Source organism: Cololabis saira, chromosome 6, assembly GCF_033807715.1.
Source record: "Cololabis saira isolate AMF1-May2022 chromosome 6, fColSai1.1, whole genome shotgun sequence".
In the NCBI taxonomy this organism is placed as follows: domain Eukaryota; kingdom Metazoa; phylum Chordata; class Actinopteri; order Beloniformes; family Belonidae; genus Cololabis; species Cololabis saira.
Genome location: NC_084592.1, coordinates 5,653,089 through 5,668,029, shown reverse-complemented (window position 1 = coordinate 5,668,029; position 14,941 = coordinate 5,653,089). Strand labels below are relative to the sequence as shown.

General features: G+C 39.8%; 1 protein-coding gene across 4 annotated transcripts in view; it reads left to right on the top strand.

The window, feature by feature from the left end:
- The window catches only part of zmym2 (zinc finger, MYM-type 2), a 48,839-nt gene that overhangs the window by 10,008 nt on the left and 23,890 nt on the right, over positions 1–14,941 (top strand). For all 4 annotated transcript variants that reach the window (XM_061723086.1, XM_061723087.1, XM_061723085.1 and 1 more), the window contains exons 2-6: positions 6,130–6,834; positions 7,109–7,277; positions 11,957–12,105; positions 12,508–12,656; positions 13,275–13,437. In XM_061723086.1, the coding sequence (XP_061579070.1) occupies positions 6,145–6,834; positions 7,109–7,277; positions 11,957–12,105; positions 12,508–12,656; positions 13,275–13,437 (1,320 nt within the window). In that variant the 5' untranslated portion in view covers positions 6,130–6,144. The remainder of the gene's footprint in view (positions 1–6,129; positions 6,835–7,108; positions 7,278–11,956; positions 12,106–12,507; positions 12,657–13,274; positions 13,438–14,941) is intronic.

Here is a 14,941-nt window from a genome sequence, read left to right as displayed (position 1 = left end):
GAAATGTGTCCACCTTTCTCAACCAGCCACTAAAACATTGATGACCACTGATATTGTGACAACTTTTTTCAAAAGGGATTTCAGTTTACCCATTTTAGGTTTACACATGGCTATTTTAATAGTCAATTAGTCATCGACTATTGAAACAATTAGTTGATTAATTGGATTATTAATCTCATATCTCATTATGAAATTGCTCTTTTTTTTTTGGCCGCCTACAATAGTTGACAATTTAATTTGTTGGACACTATTTTATTTATTTTTTTAAAATAAATTGAATTAATTTTTTTGTCGACATCAACTTATCGTTGCCTCCCTCACACATATGCTTTTTGATAGGTCTTTTGCGGAGCATTTCAACATTTTATTGAAAATGACTGGATTCCATCAGCACCACTATTCTGAAGAGAGATTTCTTCCTGGAGGAGTCAGCAGTTCTTCTAACTCACTTGACCATGATGTACAGTATAGCATATTGGTGCAAGCTTGTCACATCAGCGGTTGTTCACGGTGATGATGATTTGGGTCATTGATTTGGCCCCTAACTCTATTGTCTTTAAAGATTCTTTTTTTGGGGGCTCTAGTGGCCCTTTATTGAAGTTGCAGACAGGAAGGGGGGAGAGAGAGAGTTTGGGGATGACAAGCAGCAAAGGTGCGTAGGCCGGGCTTCGAACCTGCGACCACTGCAGCCTGCAGGATGACTGTAGCTTCAGTATATGAGCCGCTTGCTTAACCCACTGTTCCACCGAGCGGCCCAATAGTAAAGTATTTTTGACTGAGATGTGGGGCCATTCGTTGGAAATTTAAAGCTTGGCCAAAATGTATTTATAACAGAACAACGACCCTTATTCCTTAGCACACCAGCAGAGGTACAACATAAAGGCGGGAAAAAGAAAATAATCAAGCCGTTGCCAACAGACCACTCAAAGTCCAGACTGTAAACTCATTGAAAAGTTATAAAAGAATTCCCACAAACCTCACAGAACTGAAGCAACGTTGTAATAAAGAGGGCGACAAATTCCTCCACAACGATGTGAAAGATTGATGTCGTACAGAAAATCATTTAGATTATTGCTGCTAAAGATGGATTTACATACCTATTTAATCATGGTACTCTTTTTGCCCGAGCGTTTTTTTTAGCAATGTTTTTGTTAGACACAATAACCAAGTGTTCATGTGTAATGTGGTGGTGTTCACCTAACTTTGTATTTAGCTGGGTTGAAATCAGTTTTTTCTTTTCAACTCCTTCTGCATGTTTGCATTGAAGCTTGACTTCAGTGTCTAATAATACATTGGAGTGATCTTGAAGTACCATAGGTTGAGTCTGAGTATTTTGTGCTGCATTTAGAATACAATTTTTTTTAAACTGCTTCATATCAAACATGTTTTTACTGACTGAAAAACAAAGGTTGCTCTGAGTAACCACTCTGGATTTCAAATGAACAGTTTTCTTTCAAAAAATGTCGCTCAACTGGGGTGTATAGAGTGATAAAGGGTGTGTAGAGATTTTCCCTCTTGGCGATTAGTTAAGTCTTTTGAAGTTTGTGGAGTTAGACCTATGTGAAGGCCACACGTTTTCTACAGGAGCATTTTCTGGGAGTGTTTATACTGGTACGGGTTACTGCTGACATTCTCTGCTGTATTCACTCAATATTATTGGTACGTTTAAAACATGAGATGTTACTGTAAACGCAGAATAAATTGTGTGTCTTGAAGTACGTTGCAGCTGGAAATTTGCAGTGCCATTTTCTTTTTTTAATCATATTCTCCACGTTATGCATTCAAGACAAATGATCTCTCTCACACCCTCACCTAGGGCTGAGCGATATATCCTTAAATCAATATACCCTAAATCAATATCTCAATTAATTTAACATTTGACATAGTTTCCAATTAATGAGATTTTATTTTTTGATTACTGGTATTTCATTTATTTATGAAATGTTTGTACTATAAATCACTGATGAGGTTTGTGCTTTAAATATACTGTACTATTAAACTGGAATATTTTTCATAAAAATATGCCAGTATCCCCCCCCCACCTCCAGTACACTATATCCTGCTGTCAGAGAGTCTGAATCAACAAGTCGCATTTCACATTGTCTTGAAAACTTCAGAAAGAAACAGCTTGCCAGGGTTCTGGTATGGTGTTGTGGCAACTCTGTACTTACTTGTTTCAGATATACAGTATGTTGTCGTGAGCATATTGGAAGAAATTTTTGATTTTCATTTCTGTTGGTTATTCTGTATAGCTTTTACAGAATCCTCACCTATCCGCAATTATAAAGCAGGATATTCCCTCGCATATCTACAGAGCTACCATTTAGTGTACGTCAGCATGGGCAGTGGTGCTGAGGACACGAGGAATACACAGGAAGGCTGGAAGAAGGACAGGCTTTACTTATGAAGAGCACACTTGATCTTCCCCATCCGCACAAAGCTGCAAGCTTAATTTGCTGCTGCTGCAGCATCTCTGTGTAACATATACTGTATATAGGCATGTCAAATCAATATGGCGTTAAAGGCATAGGCATTGTCAGGTCCGGGCCTGCAGGGCTTCCTCCTCAAAACAGGCAGACTACATTTAGGTTTCTCAGGGTTTCATGCTAGCAGCATACTTAGCACTACTTGGCACAGACCAAGTTTACACACTTGCATTTTGCACACTATCCCTGAAAGTGAGAAGAAACTAGATTGTTCATTGTTGGTTTTGAGTAAAAGTCTTGCAACTTATCTTTAAACTTTTCCGCCTTTTCCGGGAAGTTTCTCATCACCACCAGTCAGTGTTCTGCCCCCAGCCACAAGTCAAGAAGCAGGTTTAACTATAATGTGGTTATGTTTTTCAGCTTGGTGGAGAGGCTGTGTTCATGGTCAGGACACTTGAACCAGTGAGATGCCGTGGCATGACCTGAACAAGCTTGTTTGATCACATTGTTTTTAAAATACTGATGAAATAGGAAGTTTTGATTAAAGGATCGGACTGATATCCCACCTCAGCAAGATTCAGAAGTAACTACAAGAAAGAGCTGAGGGAAGTTGTTGCTGCTAACGGGTGTTGGAATCATTTATACTTTTTAAGACCAGTCTTGACTGTGAGTGATATAAAAACAACACTTGTTGGTTTATTTGAGCTGTGCATCTAACATTTTTCAAGTTGAAATCCAAACCATATTTTATAAGAATTTGGAAATCCAGATATCTTAGTCCCAGGACTAAACAAAATGTTTTCTTGCAACTTATTGGAAATTGGAATATTGTTTTGTATTGGCTGTATTGGCATTTATTGTAGTGGCTGTGGTAGATCAAACTTCTAACTTAATTCACACCTAAATTACCATGAATCCCCTATTTTTCACAAAATAGAGAAAAAAAAGTACATGTCAGGAAATGTTCTTTTACTCATTGACCACACTTGTGGAAATTGAGTTCAAGTTTCATATTACTGCACATTCTGGAAAATGTTGAGGACACAAATGGTTTCATTTAAATGTAGCTTTGGCCCTTACATCTGTGTAGCCTTAAGGACTCGTCACTGCTTATAGACGGATGTGTCCTAGTTTAAAACCATTTGACTCCTTTTTTTTTATTTTTTTTTATAGGGAGGTCAGGGTCATCTGCTGGTTGTACAGCTCCTTTGAGACTCTTTGGGAGTCAGGCACTGGGCTCAGATCTGGAAAAATCTGAGCAGAGGATGAAGTTACTGACCAACATGCCAGCCATTAGAACTCACGTATAATCCGTTGTATTGAAATCTAGGTGAGACTGCATATTGGAGAAGTTTTCATGCTGAAAAGTGAAAGCTGTGAAATATGAATACACCCTGAATTTTCCTATGTACTCCCAAGACGCTGCTGTAGCACAGTGTTGGAACCAAAATGGCCACCACAGTGATGTGAAGGTGATGTGTTTCAACTGGGGGAGAAAAAAAAAAGAAGCAAGTTGAAGTGCTTCCTTTGTACTGTAGGTTGGGCTTTTTGTAGCTCTACGTGTTCAGGTTCTACCGAGTTCTTCCTGTTCTGTGTATCTGAGGGGGAATAACAGATCTACAAAGATCAGTGTCTGTGAGCCTACATCTGCTGAGTGTGTATGTGTGTTACTGTGCTGCAGCTGTCAGCAGCGGCGTGATACGTGGCTTGCAGCCACCCTTACTGCTTTGTAACATGAAAAGGAGAGCTGGACAGAAACGGATCAGTTTAGTGACTTCACACATCCCCAGATGTGACTTGAATTTGGTCCTGAGTGTAGCACCAAACCAGGCTGCTGTGCTTTTATTGTATTTCTTTGCTTTTGGATTTGAAAACATTCTTGTAAAGTCCACATTTCAATTTCATTTCATTTTATTCTTTATTTCATTCAAAAAATAAAACAAACATTCAATACAAATACAAATACAAATGTTCATAAATTGTGAATGAAAAGGGAGCAGAAAGAAGAAGAATCTTATCTAATCTGCCCCCTTTTTCAAGAAATAAATTCACAATGACATAAATTACAAATAAAAAAAAACAAATAAGTAAATAAAAAACTAAAATAAAATAAAATTACCGCCGTCTATGGGTATGTCAATCAAACTTTAACTAACATATTTCATTATATTTACTTAACATACAGGCTTTAATTGTTCTTTTGAATGTAATGTTTGATTTGGATTCTTTGTTTTCTTTATTCAGATTGTTCCATAAACTGATTCCTTTCACAGAAACACAACGTTCCATCAATTTAGTCCTGAATCTTGTTTTTTTTAAATCTTTGTTCCTTTTAAGTTATACTTACTTTCTCTTTTTTCAAATCTTTTCTGAATGTTGATTGGTAAAGTTTTTTATGAGCTTTAAACATAATTTGCAGAATACTATAATCTACTAATTCATGAAATTTCAACAATTTTAACTGAAGGAATAATGGATTTGTTGGATCTCTATATCGTTTTCTACTGATTATTCTTATGGCTCTTTTTTGCACATTTGGTAAACTTAAATGTTATTTCCACCTTTACTTAGAGAGATTATACTACCAAACCATTCAAATGCCATGTAGACTAGCTTTGTACCCATTTGCTATAGAACACATAGAACAAGTCCCTTTGGCGGTGGGCCTCACCATCACTAAGGTGCAGCTTCAGTGGTTGCCAAGGGCAACAAGAGACTAGTTTTGAAGGAGTTGTACAAGGTAGCAGGTGAGTTTAAGGAGGGGTAGAGCGCCTGTGGAGTAAGGAAGTGCAGAAAACTGAAAGGGGATGATGATGAGAGGAAAAGATGTGATGCAGAGAGGAGGGGGGGAAGATGTCCCCGTTGCTGGGCAGGCACAAAGCAGTTCACAAGAGTCTTAAGTTCAGCCGTGGAGACGTCACCTCTGCCGTTGACATCTGTTGAGCATTAGCTGCCCTCTCTGTTGTGGATAATGCAATCAGAAAGGCTGGACTCCGGTGCAAATAGCCTTCCACAGTACTTTGAGCCCACCAATAAATGCTACCTTTCTGAAGCAATAATAGAATCTGTTGAGAAAATAGTTACTGGAGCAGTAATTTAATAAAAAAGAACGGCCACACACTCTACAACATTGACTTATTTCAGAAAAGCCTCCACATAATTGCATTTATGTATCTGGTAATTTAATTTCAGTTCCACCAGTGATCGAATCGCAAGAAAAATCATTAGTGTTGTCAGTTTTTTAGCCTTTTGATATTTCAAAACTTGAATGATGATGATAAATCAATTGATCAACAGTAATATTAAAGGATTGTATTCTTTTTTAATTGTACTACCCCCCCTTCCCCCTTTGTGGTGTTGTAAAGGAGTCACAGCATCACCAAGACATCCATTTTGACTCTGACTGGAAGCAGAGCTTCCAGCGAAATCAGAGGTTAAATGGTCTTTTTAACTGAAATCCCCATATCTGGTACAAGCTTGTGTGATATCGAGAGATATTTTTAGTTTCAGTTTAGTCAGGGAAATTAAGATGCATAATGACAGGGATGGAAAAGGTAACCATGGTAATGAGTCTCCCCTGGACATGAGGTGGTTGTACTGGGGATACCTGAGCTACCTGTGCAGCTGTCAAATATCCTAGATGTAATTACTGGTGCTAGCTCCACCTAATTATGTCCTAACTGCCTTTTGTTTATGTCACCAGGTGGTTGCCTTAGCGATGGACGGGGAGTTGGAACCAAGCATTGTTGTGGCGGAGGAGGCAGGGGAGCAGGTGGAGTCCATGAATGCCACTCCTTCCCCTCCGCAGCAGACCACTCCCTCCACCGAGGAGTCTGGGGAGCCACTTTCCATGGTAACCGGAGATGGATCCCCAAAGGAGGCTGGCACGGAGGACAATGATGACGATGTGGTTCTTGTAGGGGAGGAGACTCCCCAGCCTTCTACCACACCCTCTTCCCAAGACACACCCAGCACAGACTGCCTAAAACCAGCCATTACTGCTGCAACAATGGACACGTCTGTGGGAGAAATGCCTTCCAAGCCCCCTGGTTCTCCTGTGTCTTCCAATGTCTCCTTGCTGGTGGGATTTCAGAAACCACCAGCCACAGTACCAGAGCCAATTGTCATTGATGACGAGGAGGACTCTGAACAGAAAGACACTTCCTCACCCTCACCAGTGCCCCCTGGTGGATCATCTGCATCCCACTCACCTGGTCCACTCAGCAACACTGAACCTGATTCAGAGATCAGGATCGCCAGCGTCACTACTTTGGGCTCCAACAATGAGAGAGGAAGCGGCTCTAACTCCGCAGTAAACACACCACCACATCCGGTAGACGCTCAAGAAGACATGAACCTAATGATAACCTCTGTGACATCACTGCAGGGATCAGCAGCTGTTTTAGCGGTGAGAATTTGCATATTCATATTTTTCATTCATTTTATGTACATACAGTGTAACGATTGGTAAAGCGAAGTGTTTTCTTCCTCCTGTGAGAGCAGATAATTGTATCTTGTTATCCTGCTGAGAGCAGGTATTTTATCAATAACAAAATGACACTCCTTTAACTAGAAGAAACTGCAGATTTTAGATGCTGCATCCATATGACAGCACTATCTCTTAAGGTGATTTACCTGGTTTTAAGACGAGTATAAACCCTGTCAATGGCATCTATGTCTAGGCAGGTGAAGGCCAGGCAGAGGAAAATGGTCTGCAGATCAGCAGTGCCTTCAGCCTGAATCCTGACACCCCATCTGCTCGACCAACCGCCTCCTTTAACCCCGGGCGGAGCTCAGGCTCTTTTGGCCAGCTGGTTCAGAATGGAGACATGGGGACGCACAACAGAGCAGGTAAACAAAGATTCATTCAGAGAGAGAGAGATCTCTGATATAGATGGACATTGTCTCCTAACCTCTTGTGAAACGAGCTCCAGTGTTTCCCATGTTAAAGATGCTAAAGCGTGGGAGGATGTAATATTCCTGTCTAACTCTAGATGATGCTGTTGACAGCAGTTATTCTGTTAGACCTGTGCTTGGATTGAAATATTTTGTTTTGGTGCATGTGTGTGTGTGTGTTCTCACAACTTTACCCTTAAAGTAGACATTTCATGCTCCATAGCATTATTATCCATTTTAAGACTTAACATTTGAAAGAAAAGCACCTGTTATGCAACTTTTACTTTGGAGTATGTTAAAATCAAGCATGAGTTTTATCCAGGGTGCTCTTTTTATTACATTTATTTGTAGTTAAATCAACATATCCTGGCAGAATTTGTGATTTATAAAAGGTACATGTAGACAGATGGCCTTTTTCTCAGTGAACATGAATGATAATACAAAAACTTCTCTTTTAGTCATGGTTAGTGGTTGGGTGAAGCTATTTATTATCAAACAATTTTGTTTACACTTTAAATCACAATGGCAACAGAAACTACCAAAGTTACCCTGATCAAAAGTTTACATACCCTCACTCTGTGGGCCATGCATGGCCCCCTTGAACATAATTGACCGCTTGAATTTTTTTGGTGATAGTTATGGATGAGGCACTTTTTCTCAGAAAGCAAAGCTTCCTATTCTTCTGCGCGCAAAACAAGCCTGTTAATTAGCTACTGTTAAACATTGTTCGGATCGGTACACATCTGCACCGTACCGACTGCCCTGTACCGAAACAGTTAGGTGCAAATGCGCGTACCGTTACACCCCTAATGTTTCCTGATTACATGCTGTACTCATTTGACCATCAGTTTTGACCACGTTCCCTGTGTCTTTGTAGCTCACACATCACACATCCCCAAAACATCAGCGATCCACCAGGTTTCACAGTAGGAATGGTGCATTTTTATCCTGGCCCTTGTTGACTCTTCTCTAAATGTAACAACAATATGGATGTGGTCTCGTCACTCCAATAACTTTGTCCGGGAAATTTTAAAGCTTGTTTCCGTGCTCAAAAAAGAAGAAAAATCCAAGGCACTCTTCTGCAAATATAAAAAGCCTTTATTTAAATTGGCTATTTCATGTAAAAAAGATTAAAAAAGTGGGTTACAGCCCACGCATTTCGGCCACAGCCTTCCTCAGGGTGTAACACTCAATGCATTAATTCTCCTTAAATAGGATGATTGAAAACACCTGGGCAGGTGGGAGGACAAATACAAAACAAGAGAAACAACAGATAAGGTCCAATAGATGGTTCCACCAATTATCAAACAACCAAACACTGGAGATTAGGAGAAGAAAAGTTACAAAAATGGACTGAAATCAATATCCTCATTTAAACCTGGATGGACAGTGGCTTTCATTTGATAAATATAAAAGGTCTCTCTCTGCAGAAGTAATTTAAGTCTGTCACCACCTCTAATGTTTTTTTGAATACTTTCTAGGCCTTCAACCATAAGTGAACCTGGGTTGCTGTCATGTGCTTCAAAAAAGTGCTTAGTCATTGGGTAATCAAAATTTGCTTTTCTAATAGCATAGAAACTCAACAACAGGTACAAGACAATCGGTAGACAACAAACATGGTATTACAATTAATGAATGACTTGATGTCATAAACCTTGTTAGTATTAAAGTCACTGAATTGTTTACATTCTTTGATATTGGCACAATGTTTGCACAAGCCACATTTAAAAGTACCCTTAACTGGTCGATAAAGCCAAGTTTTTTTTATCTGAAGCAGAGAGATGGCTAGACACCAGCCTGTCACGTAAAGTGGGGGCCCTTCTAAAACTGATTTGAGGAGGAACAGGAAAAACCTCTCTGAGCAGAGGGTCACTTATTATTAAATTCCAATTGGAATTTACAATCTTTTTTACAGAATTTGCAAAATAACTATATTGTGTGACAAAGTAAATTTGCTCTGGCTTGTCTCTGTGCTGTCGGGCGTATTGTAAGCAGGCCTCTGTGTGGCACTGAAGCACTCTTGACTTTCTGCCGGTGACCCGAAGATGCACATTTTCTTTTTTTTTCTACTAATTTTTCTTTTCCTTATTGAGCATCTTGAAACAGCCACACCACTTTTTTTTTTATACTTTTTTCAATAGCCTTTATTCATCCCACAAGGGCTGCTTTTAACCCATCTGTAGTTGGGCTAGGAGCAGTGGCTGCTATTTTTACAGCGCCCGGGGAGCAGTTTAGGGTTGAGGGCCTTGCTCAGGGGCAACGTGGTTCACCTTGGTTAGAATCTGTGGACAAGAAACTGGGTCCTCCAGACCCGGGCCCACCTCTGCAACCACCAGGCTTCCACCCCTTCCTGTCCGGTTTGTTAGCTGAAGTTATTTGTGGGGTTAGATCCTAAAAAATGTTCCTGGCAGTTGTAGTTAAAAGTTCTGTTGTGGATTTGGTTTTGGTTTCAACCAATTTTCCACTTCCTAGAGTTTGAACTTTGCTGATTGACCTCAGTTCCTTTTATATATTTTTATATCCTTTAACCTTTTTTATAAGTTCAACTACATTCTCAAAGAATTATCATTTGATAATTTGTTTGCTTTCCCCATGGATGAAACATGCAGGGGTCTGGTAAGTGCCCTGAAAATCATTGAACCTTTTATACACACATTAATTACAACCAACAGATCACCAGTGAGGATGGTTAGCTTTAGTAGCCACTTAGACCCGTGTGGGTCAACTTTGTACATTATCAGGCCAAACTTCCAGCTTATGTAGATTCTTGATCAGGGTCATTTTGTCACATTTAGTTTCTGTTGTCATTTTGATTTCAAAAAAAGACTAAAACCAATTGTTTGATAAGTGGATTCACCCAACCACTAACTATGAATAAAGGAAAAGCTTTTGTACAAACCGGATTCGGTTGAAGTTGGGAAATTGTGTAAAATGTAAATAAAAACAAAATACAACAATTTGAAATTCCTTCTCAACCTATATTCAATTGAATACACTACAAAGACAACATATTTAATGCTCAGACTCATAAACTTAATTGTTTTTTGCCAAATAATAATTAACTTAGAATTTCATGGCTGCAACACGTGCAGTAGAAGTTGGGAAAGGGCATGTTTACCACTTCGTTACATCACCTTTCCTTTTAATAACACTCAATAAACGTGTTGGAAGAGAGGAGACTAATTCTCTTAGCTTCTCATGTGGAATTCTTTCCCATTTTACACAATTTCCCAACTTCAACTGAATCCGGTTTGTAATATAATTTATATTCTCTTAAAAATGCCCAAACAAAATCACAAATTCTGCCAAGATATGTAAACTTATGCACACTGTTTTATAGGATGTCTATGGGCGTCTCATTTACTTACCTTGCATGATGTCCCTTTTTCAGTTGTAGGGCCCATCTTGGTCTTTGTAGTACAGTTAAACAATGCCTCATAGGGGTGTAACGGTACATGTATTTGTATTGAACCGTTCGGTATAGCGTGTTTGGTTCGGAACGGAGACGTACCGAACGAGTTTCCACACGGACATATTAAGTAGAGGACCGCACGTTGTGGAGCAGAGCGCTGCTGCAGTTGCGCTCACACCGAGAAATTATTAAGATTAAAGAAAAAAGCACTAACTAATGAAGAACTAAAGAGCTAAGCACATAATTGTGACAAGTCCAGTGTTTCCCCTACGATTGTTTAGGCCTGGCGGGGCCTGGCCAGGCCTAAAAAAAAAAAAAAAAAACATGATCATTTACGTTTATGAGCGCCTCTGCAGCGCTGTTCTGCAACGTGAGTCAACCTGCTTTGTTGCCTAGTAAAGCCTGAATTATGGTTCGGCGTTAAATCGACGTAGAGCCTACACCGTAGGGTACGCAGCGACGTGCACCATACGGCCGCTCGCTGCATACCGTACGGCGTAGGATCTGCGTTGGTGTAACGCGGCACCATAAATCAGCCTTAACGATGCGAGTACCGCTGCTGAGAGCGCGGGCATATTATTATACATTATGGGATGTATAGAGTTTGTAGCTAGCCAACTATGGCGCCGGCCAAAAAAAGAAAAAATATCGCGGGCGACAGACAACATGATATAAAGAAATGTTTCTGCCAGGTACGTGTGTTTGTGTTTGCATGTGACGCTGCAGGGAAGCATGAAGGAAAAAACCGCCCGACGACACACCATGCATCCGCGGGGTCCTAGCGCCGGCACACGTAGAGCCAATGTTATTTTGTGTGTGTGTAATAAACAACTAGCACGTTTATATTTTGCATTTTGTTTTCTTACTGTACCGAAAATGAACCGAACCGTGACCTCCAAACCGAGGTACGTACCGAACCGAGATTTTTGTGTACCGTTACACCCCTAATGCCTCAACATCTAAAACCTGTCTGTATGAAAGGAATGCAATAATTGTCCACACTTCTGGAGTTGAGAAAGACTTGGTTTGATAAACGGCTCGCTTTTGTGATGTGATGGGGCCAAAAGTATGTACCCCCCATCCCACTCCAAGAATCAGTCCAGACTTCTGCACATTTTAGGAACTTTGCCATTGAGAAGCTTTCCAGTTCAGCCACAATGTCCTCTGAAGTTGACTTGTGTAGATTGTGTGAGACTTAAGGGTTGTTTTCCCGCCTCTCTAGATACGTGGATCTCTCAGTCAGCTTCAGTCCCCCGCAACCAAAAGGACACGGGGGTGGACTCTCCCTCAGCAGCCACCTCACTGCCCAAAGCAGCAGGCCAGTCTTCCTCCTCCTCTTCCTCCTCAGGCTCACAGCCCAGGACAGTCAAGGTAATCCAAACAGGTCAGGGTGGTCCTTTGTAGTCAGCGCAGGTGTCGCTAACACTGCCCAAGGCAACATTAACGTTCACTACTGGAGCGTAAACATGTCAGAGCTCTATTTTACGATGGCAGCTGAGTAGATTCTAAAGGACTACTTCTAAAAAGCCATGTGATGGTAAATAAGCACAATGACTGCAGCTAAAATATCTATATTTTGTATGTAAATGTACACAGTTGACACAGTTCTGTGATTTTTGACTTAAAAGCTGTAGTTTTAATACCTCACAAGTCTGTGGAACCAAGGCTGACAAGTGGGACATTAATGAATATGTCCAGGTTTCAAACTATTACAGATCTCAAATTATTGTTATGCAACTTTCCATCGGTTGAATCATTGTTTGCTCATTCCAGGTGACCTGTGCTAACTGTAAAAAACCTCTGAAGAAAGGCCAAACAGCCTACCAGCGTAAAGGCTCCACACACCTGTTTTGCTCCACCACCTGTCTTTCTGCCTTCTCACACAAACCTGCCCCCAAGAAGAGCTGCACCATGTGCAAAAAGTGAGTCTTTGCCTGCAGGGGGCATGTTGAATCTAGGCTTGAGCATTACATCGGGCCTTTGGAGTGCTGTCAAATAGTGGAATTATGCCAAATGTCAATGTTTTGTCTTTCTTTTCTTTTAAGGTATTGTCAAAGCTGTCACATACAGGACTGTCTCAGAAAATTAGAATATTGTGGTAAAGTTCTTTATTTTCTGTAATGCAATTACAAAAACAAAAATGTCCTACATTCTGGATTCATTACAAATCAACTGAAATATTGCAAGCATTTTATTATTTTAATATTGCTGATTATGGCTTACAGTTTAAGATTAAAATTCCTAGAATATTCTAATTTTTTGAGATAGGATATTTGAGTTTTCTTAAGCTGTAAGCCATGATCAGCAATATTAAAATAATAAAAGGCTTTCAATATTTCAGTTGATTTTTAATGTATCCAGAATGTATGACATTTTTGCATTACAGAAAATAAAGGACTTTATCACAATATTCTAATTTTCTGAGACAGTCCTGTATATGGATAGATTGAAAATTCAGGCCTTTTAAAACACATCAGCACATTTTTCTGCTATATATATTTTTATTTATCCGTGCTCTGTGATGTATTTTTGTGTTCCAGGGACATCACAAACATGAAGGGTACCATCGTGGCCCAGGTTGACTCTAGCGAGTCGTTTCAGGAGTTCTGCAGCACTGGTTGCTTGGGTGCATACGAGAACAAACAAAACCCACCCAAATCAGGCCTCAAAACCAAATGCACTGTTTGCGGCAAGCTCACAGAGGTCAGTCTTTCCAACATGTGTAACTCTCCAGTATAGATAGGAGTAGTAGTCTGTTTATACATGTAATATTTAAAACTAAGTATATGAAACAAACATATTTTGCCCAAATTTATATCACGAGTCATTATATATATATATGGTTCTGTATCCAGTGTGGAGTGTGTTGAGCCATTAGAGCAGGGGTCGGCAACCCGCGGCTCTAGAGCCGCATTCGGCTCTTTAGCGCTGCCCTAGTGGCTCCTGGAGCTTTTTCAAAAATTTTTGACCTTTTTTTTCTCTATTTTCCTTTTTTTCTTTTTTCTTTTTTTTCTTCTTTTTTTTCCCTTTTTCCTTTTTTAATCTCGACATTTCGACTTTTTTCTCGAAATTTTGACTTTTCTTGACATTTCAACTTTTTTCTCGACATTTTGACTTTTTCTCAACATTTCGATTTTATTCTCGACATTTCGACTTTTCTCGACATTTCGACTTTTTTTCTCAAGATTTTACTTCAACATTAATCTTGACATTTCGACTTTTTTCTCGAAATTTTTCACTTTTTTCTCTGCATTTCAACTTTTTTCTTCAAGTGCATAATGAAAAAAAAATCTTCCTCCAGTTAGAACTAATATAGAAACATGCAGCATGTGTTGCCTTCATTCTAAGGCTTATACAAGACTTTTCATTTTTTGCGGCTCCAGACATATGTGTTTTTTGGTCCAATATGGCTTTTTCAACATTTTGGGTTGCCCACCCCTGCATTAGAGTATGCCCCAGGTGCATCACGCTTGGAGTTGGTGTGAGGAGTTAAAGTTGTCCTGGGAACAATGAGGCCCAGGACGGTGGTTTGCGGCAGTGATGGAGGGTGGAAACAGACACCTGCTCATCTCAGAAAAGCCAGCAATGAGTGAGGATGAGCTGCCAGAGCCAGCTGGTCAATAACCATCTGCCGTGTGTTGACGAAGAAAGCGGAAATAGAGCTGGACTCTTGTCTCAGCTTTACTATGCTAATGAAAAACTTTCAAAAACTTCCTACTTTTTTTTTTTCTTCTTTAACATAAGCCTCCATATAAATCTCTCAGCTTTTCTGATTTAATTGATAAATACAAGTGCAGAATAAAGGACATTATAGGAAGAATAATCAGTTTATCTCTTGTGTAGCCTTTCAGTTTATGGTATCTGCTTTTATGTGACCTGGACTGAGGGAATATTGACACTACACCAGTTGCAGCAGTTGTTGACACACTATAACGGTAAACTGGACATCTAATTGTAAAGTCTACAGAACAGCATGTGCCCCCATGTCAACATGTCAGTTGTAAGCTGTCTGGATCTGTACCGAAGTGTGACTGAAGCTTAACACGATCAAGTCTAAAACAGACGGGGGAGAAAAAATTGAAATTACCTTTCAGTGCACTTTAATCCAAAGAGCCTTAAGACTGCGAGCAAGACTGTAGGTAGGTTTGATCACACAGTCCTTATTCATGCTCTTAGCTGGAGTTTTTGTCTTAAATGAATAGATACT